The sequence below is a fragment of the Moschus berezovskii genome, chromosome 17, assembly GCF_049115385.1.
Source record: "Moschus berezovskii isolate FMDL1 chromosome 17, NW_MosBer_1.0, whole genome shotgun sequence".
Taxonomy (NCBI): Eukaryota; Metazoa; Chordata; class Mammalia; order Artiodactyla; family Moschidae; genus Moschus; species Moschus berezovskii.
The window spans coordinates 66,453,567-66,468,240 of NC_142476.1; the positions used below are offsets into that span (position 1 = coordinate 66,453,567).

General features: G+C 38.1%; 1 protein-coding gene across 3 annotated transcripts in view; it reads left to right on the forward strand.

Annotated features, from left to right (window-relative positions):
• TAF1A (TATA-box binding protein associated factor, RNA polymerase I subunit A) overlaps positions 1–14,674 on the forward strand; it is a 36,853-nt gene that overhangs the window by 16,279 nt on the left and 5,900 nt on the right. For all 3 annotated transcript variants that reach the window (XM_055419865.2, XM_088845538.1, XM_088845539.1), the window contains 6 exons: positions 462–660; positions 8,066–8,196; positions 9,470–9,628; positions 10,653–10,719; positions 11,460–11,583; positions 13,370–13,524. In XM_055419865.2, coding sequence (XP_055275840.2) covers positions 462–660; positions 8,066–8,196; positions 9,470–9,628; positions 10,653–10,719; positions 11,460–11,583; positions 13,370–13,524 — 835 coding nt within the window. The remainder of the gene's footprint in view (positions 1–461; positions 661–8,065; positions 8,197–9,469; positions 9,629–10,652; positions 10,720–11,459; positions 11,584–13,369; positions 13,525–14,674) is intronic.

The following is a 14,674-nucleotide window of genomic DNA, read 5'->3' on the forward strand; positions in this document are numbered from 1 at the left end:
GGGAAGATCCTCTGGAGAAGGAAATGGCAATGCACTCCAGTATTCTTGCTTGGAGAATCCCATGGGCAGAGGAGACTGGCAGGCCACAGTCCATTAGGTCACAAAGAGTTGGACACGACTTAGTGACTAAACAACAACAACTTTTCATGCATCTTTTTGCTAGATTGAAATTTTTGATCACGGGGACAATATTCCATCGTTTGTGTTCTCCCAAGGTCTTAGCCCAGTGTGTATCATATATTTACTGAGTTTTTAAACTAGTGGTTATCATGGGGAAGAGGGAGGTGGGAGGGGGGTTCAAGAAGGGGAACACATGTACACCCGGGGCAGATTCATGTCAATATATGGCAAAACCAACCAATATAATATTGTAAAGTAATTAGCCTCCAATTAAAAATAAATAAATAAGCTAGTGGTTATCTAATGACCTGCATGACAGTGGGCTTTTCTTAATGTTTCAGATTTCCTTACAACATGCATTATACCTTCTGCATCATGGATTGCTTGAAGATGCAAACAGAATTCTCACCCAGGCAGAGACATGGCGATATGGTGAAAAGTCTTCTTCCCAGGAAGTGTTAGTCAACCTTATTCAGGCCTATAAAGGGCTTTTGCAATATTATTCTTGGTCTAAAAAGAAGATGGAATTGTCTAAACTCGGTGAGTAAATATGAGTGATGAGTGGTAAGACTGTCAGAGGGACAGAAGGACTCTTGAGGAGTAATCTAATTCCCCTTCTTCTAAGCCTGTCTTTATCCAGATAGTACAGAGAACCAGAGATTGCTATGCTTGTAAAATTCTGCTTCATCCTTTATAAAATTTCTGATATTTAAACAAAAGACTTTTCAGACATAAATTAGGTAATTCACAGGTTAAGTTCATGACCATTTTAGATTTATTGCTTTTTTAAAATTTATTTTTATTTTTGGTTGCCCTGGGTCTTCATTGCTGTGAGCAGGCTTTCTTTAGTTGCAGCAAGCAGGGGCTACTCTTCATTGTGGTGCATGGGCTTCTCATTGCAGAGCCCGGAGTCTCGGGTGCATGGGCTTCAGTACTTGTGGTGCTCTGGCTTGGTAGTTGTGGCTCGTGGACTCTAGAGCACAGGCTCAGTAGTTGTGGCACATGGGCTAAGCACTACAGCATGTGGAATCTTGTTGGACCAGGGTCTGAGGGGACTAGGAACCCGTGTCCCCTTCATTGGAAGGTGAATTCTTACCCACTGTGCCACCAGGAATAGTCCCAGATTCATTCTAGAAACGTGATTTCCAAGAAAGGTTACAAGTTTTCATCCATGGGCATTATCGCATAGAAGAAGCATTTCTTCCTGTGTATTAACAGTGGAGTTTAGTTTCTTAGAAACGTGATTTCCAAGAAAGGTTTCAAATTTTCATCCATGGGCATTATCGCATAGAAGAAGCATTTCTTCCTGTGTGTTTACAGTGGAGTTTAGTTTGTTTTATAATGTTGTTTCTTAGGAAAATATGTTCAAAGAATAGGGCAAGATAAAGTTGTTTCATTTCTGTACAAAGGTCATAACAGACAATTTCTTGACTCACTGATCACCCCCAAAACTGACTGTGTTCTTCTTCAGCTGCCTTCTCTTTCTCTTACTGGCAGTGGTGATGTCCTCTCCTGTCCCTAAATTTGTGTTCTTTGAAGCTGTAAGATTCTCTGCACCTTTTTACCCTCATATAGTTTTTCTCCATAACTTCTCTAGGATTAACCTTTTTCTGTTTTCAACCTCCTTCATCCAAATCCCAGTTCTGACATTTATCACTTCATTTATGTTAAGCTATGTTTCCTCAAAATCATTAATTGATAGTAGTATTTCCTTGGTCTCTGGGCGGGTGGGTTCACCAATCGCAAATTCCCTTCCTGTTTCCTGTCTTTCACCACCCCCAAATCACTTCTGAAATACTGTCTTCATCATGATAATCTTGTGAGGCCTCTTGTGCATCCTCCTGCTCCAGTATGCTCTCTGTCTTCAGGACTCATTAGACCTCTCCTCCTTTTACTTTAAACCCAACATACCAGCTGCATGTTCAGGCTATATCATTTTGACTCTTCACCTTTTGCTTTTTTAATCATTGTAAGTTTTTTTCATGTGTGTTTTGTGTTGTGTCTCCTTGTCTAGACTCATCAATCTTTTGAGGTCACATATCTGTATTTCTTTTGTTAACCTTGCTGAAGGACTTCCCTGGTGGCTCAGACAGTAAAGAATCTGCCTGCAATGCGGGAGACCCAGATTCAATCCCTGGGTTGGTAAGGTCACCTGGAGAAGGAAATGGCAACCCTCTCCAGTATTCCTGCCTGGAGAATCCCATGGACAGAGAAGCCTGGCAGGCTACTGTCCATGGGGTCACAAAGAGTTGGACAGTACTGAGCAAGTAACAACACAACAACAAACCTTGCTGAGACGCCCACTGTAATGTTCTTTTTAAGAAGGCTCGCTGACACTGATTTAGGTCAGTTTTAAAATCATTATTTCCTTTTCTTCTCACACACTTAGGTAGAACTCAAGCAAATACATGATTATTAAAGCAGTTGGAACATGGATTTATACCATCACTTTCATGGTTAGATAATTCAGTACCTTCTGCAGCTGACACTCTTCTGGAGCAACGAGAGATAAAGACGGGATAAAATGTGGAGCTCTTTAGATGGTCTTTGACCTCACATGGCTATTCAGTGGGAAAAAAAGCTAGGACTAGTTTTATGTAACCAGACTTACGAAATGTAACACATGAATGTGTGCTCAGAGTTGCCTTGGGAGCTTTTCTTCCTGCTGTGGCCTATGCTGGTTGGCTTTGATAAAGCACTTGGTAGCTGAGAACCCCCTTCCATGGTAAATTCACAACTTATATTTACTCAGGGATCTGCCTTTCTTTCTTGCGTTTTTTTTTTCTGATATCCTTTTACACCTGCTTTCCAGTTACCATTTCCTTTCCAAGTTCATATTGATATTTATGCAATAGGTCCACTGGGAAGAGTATACTAATCTATATATTGGGTGAAAGGAGGCTACTATTTTGGCCAAAAAGAAGCATTGGAACCCAAAAGTGTATTGTGCTTCTGTTTGTTTCAAAGGACAGATTTTCTTATTAAACCTTTAAGATTGTGAAATATATCCTGAAGAAGTGTGTCAAACAAATGTATGATAGAATGAATATTATAAAACAAACATCCATGTAACTACACCCAGAGTAAGGAGTGCAACATTGCTGTCCCCCTGAAAGTTCTCCATGTGTTCTTTCATGATCACATCATCCCATTCTGTCTCAAGGAAACCGCTGTCCTGACTTTAATGATAATTAGTGTTCAGAGCTCAGTCACGTCCAACTCTTTGTGACCCCATGGACTGTAGCCCACCAGGCTCCTCTGTCCATGGAATTCTCCAGGCAAGAATACTGGAGTGGGTTGCCATTTCCTTCTTCCCAACCCAGGGATCAAACCCACATCTCTTGGGTCTCCTGCATTGCAAGTGGATTCTTTACCTCTGTGCCACCTAGGAAGCCCCTTAATGATAATACCTCCTTTGTTTTTGAAGATACCTTTACCACTCGAGTATGCATCTGTAAGGGCTTCCCAGATGGCTACAGTCCATAGGGTCACAAAGAGTTGGACAGGACCGAAGCGGCTGAGCTCAGCGCAGCACATACATCTGTAAATGATGTAGTTTAGTTTTGCCTATATCTTGGTGTCATATTTGGATCTACACTGTACCTATTTTGGGGGACATTGTATATTTTGTTCAACATTTAACATGTGATTGTATGGTTGAATTAGCTTGTTTGTTCATTTTTGTTGTTGTAAAACAATATATTGTATGATACTCTTGCAATTTATTCCTTCTATATATTGATTGCTATTTAGGATGTTAATAGTTTGGGGATATTATAATAATAAACGCTGCTTTGAAATTCTTGGGCACGGATAGTGGGACACATATGCATGTGTTTCTCAGAGTAGAATTGTCACTAAGCGTGTGTATCTTCAACTGTACTACATAATAGGCTAAAGTCTTTCCAAAGTGGTTACTTATTTATATCCCATTAGTAGTCTGTTTTGAGTTTTCTTTTGTCTGTCTTCTCATCATCATTTATTATTATCAGGAGTTTTCATGTCACCCAATTTATTGTGTGGTATGGTAATCTCTCTTTTTTTTTAATAACAGCTTTATTGAGAATTGAGATATGATCCTTGATATGGTTCACCCACTTGTTGTCATTGTTGTTCAGTCACTAAGTCCTGTCCGACTCTTTGCAACGCCATGGACTGCAGAAAGCCAGGCTTCCCTGTCCTTCGCTATCTCCTTGAGTTTGCTCAAACTCATGTCCGTTGAGTCAGTGATGCCATACGATCATCTCATCTCTGTCATCCCCTTCTCCTCTTGCCCTCGGTTTTTTCCAGCATCAGGGTTTTTTCCAGTGAGTCAGCTCTTTACATCAGGTGGCCAAAGGATTGGAGCTTCAGCTAAAGCACCAGTCCTTCCAATGAACATTCGATGTTGATTTCCTTCAGGACTGCCTGGTTTGATCTCCTTGCTGTCCAAGGGACTCTCAAGAGTCTTCTCCAGCACCACAGTTCGAAAGCATCAGTTCTTTGGCACTCAGCCTTCTTTATGGTGCAACTCTCACATCCATACATGACTTCTGGAAAAACCATGGCTTTCACCATGACCATATGGGCCTTTTTTGGCAAAGTGATATCTCTGCTTTTTAATACACTGTTTAGGTTTGTCATAGCTATTCTTTCAAGGAGCAAGTGTCTTTTAATTTCATGGCATGCAGTCACCATCCACATTGATTTTGGAGCCCAAGAAAATGAAATTTGACACTGTTTCTACAATTTCTCCATCTATTTGCCATGAAGTGATGGGACTGGATGCCATAATCTTTGTTTTTTGAATGTTGAGTTTTAAGCCAGCTTTTTCATTCTCCTCTTTCAGCTTCATCAAGAGGCTCTTTAGTTCCTTCACTTTCTGCCATTAAAGTGGTATCATCTTCATATCTGAGGTTGTTGATATTTCTCCTGACAATCTTGATTCCAGCTTGTGATTAATTCAACCCAGCATTTCACATGATGTGCTTTGCTTATAAGTTAAATAAGCAGGGTGACAATATACAGCCTTGATACACTCCTTTCCCAGTTTTGAACCAGTCCATTGTTCCATGCAGTTATAACTGTTGCTTCTTGTCCTGCATACAGGTTTCTCAGGGGGCAGGTCAGGTAGTCTAGTATTCCCATCTCATTAAGAATATTCCACGGTTTGTTGTGATCCACACAGTCAAAGACTTTAGCATAGCCAATGAAGCAGAAGTAGATGTTTTTTGGAATTCCCTTGCTTTTTCTATGTTCCAGCATACATTGGCAATTTTGATCTCACTTAGTTTATAATAAATTCAGTGTTTTGTAATATATTCATAGTTGTTCATCCATTACCATCATTAATTTTAGAACAGTTTTGTCACCCCAGAAAGCAAGCCTGTACCCATTAGCAGTCCCTCTTGACTCTTCCTCAGTTCCTGCATTGCTGGCAACTAGCAATCTGCTTTCTGTCTCTGGAGATCTATTCTGCACAGTTCATACAAATGTAGTCCAGAAATATGTGGTCTTCTGTTACTGACTTCTTTCACTTAGCCTAAAGTTTTTAAAGGTTCACCCACGTTGTAGCATGTAATGGCACTTAATTCCTTTTTATTTATTTATATTCCATTGTATGGATATACCACACTTAAGTATCCATTATCAGTTGGTGGACATTTGGGTTGTTTCCACTTTTTGGCAATTTTGAATAATATTGCTGTGAACTTTTGAGGGACCTCCATACTGTTTTCCAAAGTAGCTGTGCCGTTTTCCATTCCCACCAGGAGTGTGTGTGAAGGATACTGATTTCTTCGCATCCTTCCCAACACTTGCCATTATCTGTCTTTGATAGGACTATCCCAGTGGGTGTGAGGTATTGTATTGTGGTTTTGATTTGTGTTTCTTTAGAGGCTAATAATGTTGAGAATCTTTTCATGTACTTTTGGGCCATTCATATGTCTTGTTTGGAGAAATTTGCATTCAGATTCTTTTCTCATAGGAGGTTTTTAATTGAAGTACTTTTTTTAAATTATTGAGTTTTAAATCTTTATATATTCTAGGTCCAAGTCCTTTATCAGATAGGTATAGGATTTGGAAATGTTTTATTCTGTGGGTTGCCTTTTTCACTTTCTTAATGGTGTTTCTGATTCACGAAATGTTATAATTTTGATGAAGTTTATTTTATCTGCTTTTTCTTTTGTTGCTTATGCTTTTGGTGTCACATCCAAGAAACCATTGCCTACTCCTGGGTCACAAAGATTTAGACTAATGTTTTCTTCTAAGAGGTGTGTAGTTTTACTCCTACATTTTGGTTTTTTGATTCATTTTGAGTTAATTTTTGTATATCGTGTGAGGTAGGTAGAGGTTCAACTTTGTCATTTTACATGTGGATATCCAGTTGTTCCAGCACATTCATTGAAAAGACTATTATTTTCCCACTGAATTGTCTTGGTACTCTCATCAGAAATCACTTACTCATATACGAAGTTTTATTTATGACTGTAGATTCTCTTCCATTGATCTGTATACATCCATTGTTGTTGTTTAGTTGCTAAGTCATATCCAACCCTTTGTGACCCCATAGTCTATAGCCCACCAGGCTTCTCTGTCCATGGGATTTCCCAGGCCAGAATACGGGAATAGGTTGCCATTTCCTTCTCTAGGGCAGTCTTCCCAGCAAAGTCAAATCCATGTCTCTTGCACTGGCAGATGGATTCTTTACTGCTGAGCCACCCTGGAAGTTCATATATGTATATACATATACCTGTATCACACAGTCTTAGTTACTGGAGGTTTGTAGTGACTTTTGAGGTCACACTGTGAATCCTCCAAATTTTTAAAAAATGTTATTTTGGCTCTTCTTGGTCTTTTGCATTTCCATATGGATTATAGGAATAGCATGCCAATTTAAGCAAAAAAAAAAAAAAAAAACCAGCTGGGATTTTGATAGAAGTTGCATTAAAACTATAAGTTAATTTAATAAGTCTTCTAACCTTTGAACATGGGATGTGTTTCCATTTATTTAAGTCGTTTTTAATTTCCTTGAACGATACTTTTCAGATGTGATTTTGTATCTCTTTTGTAAAACTTATAGCTAAGTCGTTTCTTGTTTTTGATGCTATTGTGCTATTGTAAATGGCATTATTTTCCTGATTTCATTTTTGGATGATTTGTTGATTTTTGTATGTTGATTTTATATTATACGACTATGAACTCATTAATAAATTTTTAGTGGATTCTTAGGATTTTCTATGTAGAAGATCATGTCATCTTCAAGTAGAGATAGTTTTAATTCTTCCTTTCTAATCTGAACATTGTTTATATCATTTTCTTTCTGAAATGACTGGCCAGAACCTCCATGAGAGTGTTGAACAGAAGTGGCAGGAGAGGAATTCTCCCTTGCATGCAGTCTTTCACCATCAATTCTTATATTACTTGTGAGTTTTTCACAAGATGCTCTTTATCAGATTGAAGATATTCCTTCTATTCCTAGATATTGAGTGTTTTTATTGTGAAAAGTTATTGAATTTTATCAAATGCTTTTTCTGCAACAGTAGGGATGATTATGAGGTTTTTGTCATTATTCTGTTGATTTGTATTAATTGATTTCAAATGCTAAACAACCTTGCATTCCTGGAATAAATTATGTTGCTAGGTTCAGTTTGCTAGTATTTTGTTAAGAATTTGTGCATCTATATAAGAGATGTTGGTCTGTAATTTTCTTGTGCTGGTATTGTTTGATTTTGTTATTAGAGTAATACTGATCTCATAGGTAAGTTGGGAAGTGTTCTCTCTGTTGTTTTTGGGGGGATAGTTTGTAAAGAATTACTACTCTTCTTTGAATTAGTACTCTTCTTTGTTAGAATTCACCAATGAAGCCATTACAGTCTGAGTCTTTCTTATGTGTAGTTTATCAATTACTGATTCTGCGTGAGTCTCCAGTACTGACTACTTTAAAAAATCTTTTGTCTTTGGGCAGATAAAGATGATTATGCTTACAACACAGCATCCCAGAATATGCTTAACCGCAGCTGGAAGACGTCTATAAATCTTTGCACGTTGATTCAAATTCCTGGAGTTTGGGACCCATTTGTGAAGAGTTATGTAGAGGTAAGTAGACTTTTCATAAGTTTTTATTAGTTTCATTTTGTTTTAAGCTTAATCTTTATCGATCAGAAGGCAAATAATGAAGAAAATTATTTTTTAAACAGTAGGATGCCCTTTTCTGGTCTGAATAATTTTTGCTTATTTTCCTACTATACAGTAACTGTTACTGTGTTTATTTTCACCACTGGATAACCTGTCATGCCCAAATGCAGTCACCCCTCCATGGACACTGAAATCCCTTATATAAAATGGTGTAGTATTTGTATGTAACCTATGCACATCCTCTTGTATACTTTAAATCATTTCTAGGTTACTCTTAATATTTAACACAATGTGAATGCCGTGTAAGTAGTTGCCTCTGTGCAGCACATTGAAGTTTTGCTTTCTGGAACTTTCTGGAAATTTTATTTTTCCAAGTATTTTCAGTCTGTGGTTGGTTGAACCCTAAGATGCAAAACCCAAGGATGTAGGGCTCATGGATGGTGCAAGGGTGATGGTTTATTTATTTATAAATAAGTAGCACAATAGTTGTAAATGTCAATTCTGTATTGTTCTGATTGAGCTTAAAAGAAACGCAGAAAGACCTTTTATGATATGGTGGGATCAAGAAGGGAAGGGGACAAAAATCTTAAACTAGGTCACAATATGTGAAATGAAGAAGAATGGCTCTTAGAAGTTCTTAAGGACATCCTGTTATCTCAGAGTTATTGCAAAAGGACAGAGGAATAGAAATACTTCATAAAAATACTTTGCTTTTTGAAAGTTTCATTAGTGCTAAAGTGAGAATTACGTTGTCAGAAGATAATCTCTGAAACTGTATCCCAGTGAATCTGGAAACTCCTGTGTCAGGTTGGGAAAGAATGAAAGGAAAGGAATTATAATTCCTGTGCTCGCCTTTTGTGGCTGGAGTATGTAGGGCACTGAGGTTAGTGGCATCATATGGTCTTTTTTTGGTCTTTAGTTTGCCCTACTTTGAAGCCTTTATTTCTCACAGGAACAGTTCTTATGTTGAAGTTGCTATATTTTTCAGTAACAAAATATGACAAGGAAAAATTGGGAAACTGTGTAGGCCTTTGATGTGATTTTCTGTGTTCCATGGAGGTTATAACATACACTGGTGAAAGCAAAAACTAGCATCATCACTATTGTTCCCTATACAATAAATGCTATTTTTCAGTTGTATGATTTTTTTGTGCTCATCAGTGAAGTTGTACATGATGTTTCATATAGTTATCTTACAGAATTTAGCTAAGATATCGTCACTTATTTTATACAGATGCTGGAATTCTACGGGGATCGAGATGGCGCCCGAGAGGTGCTTAGCAATTACGCCTATGATGAAAAGTTCCCATCAAATCCAAACGCTCATGTCTACTTATACGACTTTCTAAAGAGAGAGAAGGCACCAAGAGAGAAGCTGATAAGTGTGCTTAAGGTAGGGAATTCTTACGTCAGTGTTTGAACAGGGTTGGGAATCAAATACTCTAAGACATTCTTAGGTCACTCCTTTCCAACTTTCATGTTCTAGCACCCAGAGAAAATGGCAGTGTGTGGATGGTCCACTGAGATAAAGACAGGAGGCTGTGGGCTTCAGGCAGATCCTCCTCTCATCAGCTACTATTCCCCCGTCCCCTGCCCAAGTGAGACTGCGGGGAGAGGATCAGCATGACAGAAACCTTTTGTCACCCTGGTTGGAAAGTTCTGCATTGCTATTTTTTTTTTAAAATTATTTATTTTTTGGCTGTGCTGGGTCTTTGTTGCTGTGTGTGGGCTATATCTAGCTGCAGCGAGTAGGGGCTACTCTCTTGTGTGGAGTGTGGGCTCTGGGGACATTGGCTTCAGTAGTGTGGGCTCCTGGACTCTTGAGTGCAGGCTCAGTAGTTATGGTGCATGGGCTTAGTTGCTCCACAGCATGTGGAATCTTCTCAGACCAGGGATCGAACCTTTGTCCCCTGCATTGGCAGATTTCTTAACCACTAGACCACCAGGGAAGTTCCTTGACTTTTGAATACTCTTTATAGAGTGTGTTTCTGTACACAATCTTCTAAAATAACTAGCTTTGCTTTTTTGTTTTATATATTTTGTGACCTTTTGTGATCAGTAAATACTAAATATCTTGTCTGTGTGATACTCTGTTTCTTTATTTTCTCCTCAGTCCTGGGTGCTGAAAAGAAAGTAAACTTTTCAAGTGTGGTCAACAGTATAAATATGGAGAAAAGAAAAAGTCTTTGGTTACCCACACTACCCACCAGCTATCTAGTTTTTAGCAGGGATTTTTTTTTGGTTTTAAATACGCATAGAAGACATTTTTATATCAAAATTAAAACTGGAGAAAAGCAAAGTGTCTTTTAAATCCTTGATTCATTTTCTGAGAGCATATTAGATAGTAAGAATTTTATCTGAAATTATACTAATGCCTTTAGAATGGGTAATAATTACAATATTATTCTTTCTTCCAGATTTTGTATCAGATTGTACCATCTCATAAACTGATGTTAGAATTCCATAGGTTACTGCGAAAATCAGGTAAGTAGTTGTTGTTTTTTGTCTCTTCGTGCAGACAAGCTGTAGACTAGGGCTCAGCCAACTGTGGCTGTGGGCCCGATCCAACTCTTGCCTGTTTTTCTAAATCAAATTCTGTTGGAGCACAGCCATGCCCATTTATTTACATATCACCTGTGGCTGCTTTTGCCCTGCAACAATAGAGTTGCATAGTTATGACATCCTGTAAGGCTTGCAAAACTTAAATGTTTAGTGTCTGCCCCCTTATAGAAAAAGTTTACTGACCCGTGCTGTAAAGTATTAGGCAATGGTTGCAAAAGAAAACGGCTTCTGTTTGTATAATTCAGCTCATTTTAATCTTTACTGTTATTCAGCTCAGTATAGGAAAGAACATTTCTTTATAGGAGGAAATCTGCTTAAGTCCAATAGGTACTGAGACTGCCTCTGTCTCTCTCCTAATAGAAAAGAATATGTATGAAATGCCTCAATAGGGCAGGTACTTTAAATAATATTCTGAGTAGTATAAACCCATACAGAGGTCGCCACCCATACAGACTCACCACCCTGCTTTCATTAGCATGGACTAAGTTATTGAATTTTTAGATTCATCACAGGAGTGTATGTTGGTGATAATGTGATCATGTGAATTGTTTTAAACAGTGTAAGGCTTATGCTTCAGTGATATTTTGTCAATAGAATGTAATCTTTTACCTTTGTGCTCTTCAGTGCTTTCTGTAAACTCTTAATTGTTTTGACCATCACAGACAAGGAAGAACACCATAAACTGGGATTGGAGGTATTATTTGGAATTTTAGATTTTTCTGGATGCACTAAAAATATAACTGCTTGGAAATACCTGGCAAAATATCTCAAACAGACTCTAATGGGGTAAGTAAGAAACACACAGTGTTTATTACTAGATTAGCATAAATAATACTTTATAAAATTTCAGCTAATATCTGTCAATTTTTAAAGTTCTTTGTTTATGTTTTTGGATTTCCTGAACTGTGTTTTTAGCTGTTTTATTCTAAATACATCAGAAGACAGGAAGTAGGAGATCACAAGTAAAACAAAAAATTCAATCAAGATTTTTTTTGTGCTATTAAAATAAATACTGTCAGTTACCACTACTTTGCTAAGGGATAACTGTGTACTTTCTTACCGAAAATAAAAAAGATTAAATGGGTCACTTCCACTCTTGACAAGATTCTTTGTAAAACTTTTTGTAATTTGTGTCATCTGCTTGTAAGATCACATAGAAAGCAGCTTTTCTCCCAGCTATTTTCAGTTATTTTTTTTTAGGACCTTTTAAAACCATATTGGTTATTCATTCAACAAATATTTATGAAGTCGCTTGTGAGCTAGGTATCTGAAACTATACCTTTGATCATAGTAATCTTCAGTGCCACATTTCAAATATAAGAAAAGAGGTGGCTCTTGTCATTTTTACCTTGTGCATGAAAATAAAGGATATCACGAAATGAAAGTTTCATTGATATCCATTTTAGTTTATTAGGAAATTCATTATCAGTGGGAACTTGTTTCAGGCTTCAGACCTGACTTGACCTTAGAGATAGAATAGTCCTGATCATGAAGTGTTTTTGGTGTGATATGTTGGTGTGCTCTCTGTGAGCCACTTTCCAAATCTTAGTCTAAACCGCTACTAACCATAAGGTTCTTGAAGGCAGAGAAATGTGCTGTTCACTTCTTGAACCTCTAGAAGTTTTCCCACAAGGGCAAATAGGTGCTAAATACATCTTTGCTCAATTCAGTTATTGATGAACACTTAGCATTGCCTGGGTTTAGCTGTCAAACCCATGTGTTCATGTAAATATATAATAATGGTATCTCAGTTTGGATTGGAGAAGGCAATGGCAAGCCACTCCAGTACTCTTGCCTAGAAAATCCCATGGATGGAGGAGCCTGGTAGGCTGCAGTCCGTGGGGTCACTAAGGGTCGGACACGACTGAGCGACTTCACTTTCACACATTGGAGAAGGAAATGGCAACCCACTCCAGTGTTCTTGCCTGGAGAATCCCAGGGACAGGGGAGCCTGGTGGGCTTCCGTCTATGGGGTCACACAGAGTCGGACACGACTGAAGTGACTTAGCAGCAGCAGCAGCAGTTTGGATAGTAATTCTTTGTAGCCTATAAAATTTAAAGTAAGGTTTTAAAGGAACTTTTAAAGTAATGAATAATAATAGCTAACATTTATTGAAACTTTACTTTGTACTGGACAGCAGGCAAAGAGTTTTCTATGACACCTGCCACATTATGGACCAGTTTAATCCTAATAACAAGGCTGTGAGATGGGTGCCATTAATGTAGCCAAGGAACCTGAGGCTCAGAGAGATTAAGCAGCTTGCACAGGATCACATAGATAATAAATGGAAGATGTAGGATTTGAATCTGAGACTTTGACCTCAGAGTCTATGCTGGTAACCACTGTGCTATGCTGAACTGGCTATTTCATTAGATGGAAAATGGGATGTGGAGATCAAAGAAGTCTCAAAAGGATTTGCTTTCACGTATGTTCTATGCCATGGCTATACCTGGAAGCTAGCTTCAGAACATCTGCTTTGTCGTCTTCCATGAACCCAACTGAAATTCACATTCTGACCATATAGGTGTGTTTCCATCACTGACCTTCGCGTTTGACATTTTTCTTTTCCAGGAGTCATCTTGCCTGGGTTCAGGAAGAGTGGAGCTCCAGGAAAAGCTGGTGGCCAAGCTTTCACTTCAGCTGCTTTTGGGCAAAAAGGAATTGGAAGGATGATAAAACTTTGGCTTGTGAGAAAGCTTTGGTAGCTGGATTATTGTTAGGAAAAGGTACATGTTTTGTTTTCTTTTTATCTAGCCATATCTTTTAGGTGATTTTGAAATTACAATGTGAGCATTCATGCTGGGGAAATAACTGATGAATAGAAAAATGATTGAGTTGGGGGGGGCAGTGATCTCTTGGTAGGAAACTGTGGATTAGAAACAGTGATTTCATACTGTTGATTGTCGTTGGTTTTTATGCTCTGATTTGAGTATCTTTTAAGGGCCATTAAGATAAAGGATGCAGACTGTTTTCACAACAAATGACCATTTGGCTGTGCTATAGAGAAAGTTGACTGAGATTGTCTATAAGAAATAGAAAAATATTCTTCGTTGATTTCATTTTTAAATAACACTTTTATGTTCTGTTAACTTCCCTGTTCCTGTAACAATGAGTCATTTCTTCCTTTACAAAAAGAAAAACATACCTCCTATTAACTTACCTAAAAATTTTCTTAAAGGGAAATTGATCTTTTCTTTGGGGAGTATCTTGGCTGTTAAAACTCTCTTACCTGCTTTCTACCACTGAAATATGGAAAGGTAGCCAGTACTGAAATGAGATTTGTCCATCTTGTCCAGAGATGAAGAAAAGAACCTCACGGTGGCCACAAGTAAGCACTGTGTGGCCAGGGAATTTAAAATGCTCTAAAGAGATTCTTCAGGTCGGTTTAGATATAGTTTGTGCTAATTTGGAATTAGCATTAGTATTCTCAGTTAATGTTTCAGATGGTTACTAAGATTAATCAGGTGCTGATTTTGTGGGAGGAAAGGGGTTAAAGACAAGAGTAGTTTTAAAAATTTCTCCCTGATATACTGACGACAAGACACAAAAATGTGATTTGGACTGTGATTTCCAACTTTATGAGTATAAAGGTTTCTAATACAGATATCAAAATGTACCTGTGTTTGAGCAGGGTCTGAAGACCTGGGTTAACTTTCCAATTCTGAACCTTACTTGTCGCTTCACTTAGGCCAAGCAGGTAGCCTTTGGGAGCCTTCTATGTGAGATGGGCAGTATAACAGCTGCCTGATTTGCTTACAGGATTGTTGTAAGCATCCTGCAAAGCTCACGTTAAAGTGCTGTGTAAGTTCTAAATTATCCTGTGAATATCAGGCATATCAGGCATAAAATGCTGAGAGTGGGCTCATTGCTTCTTCT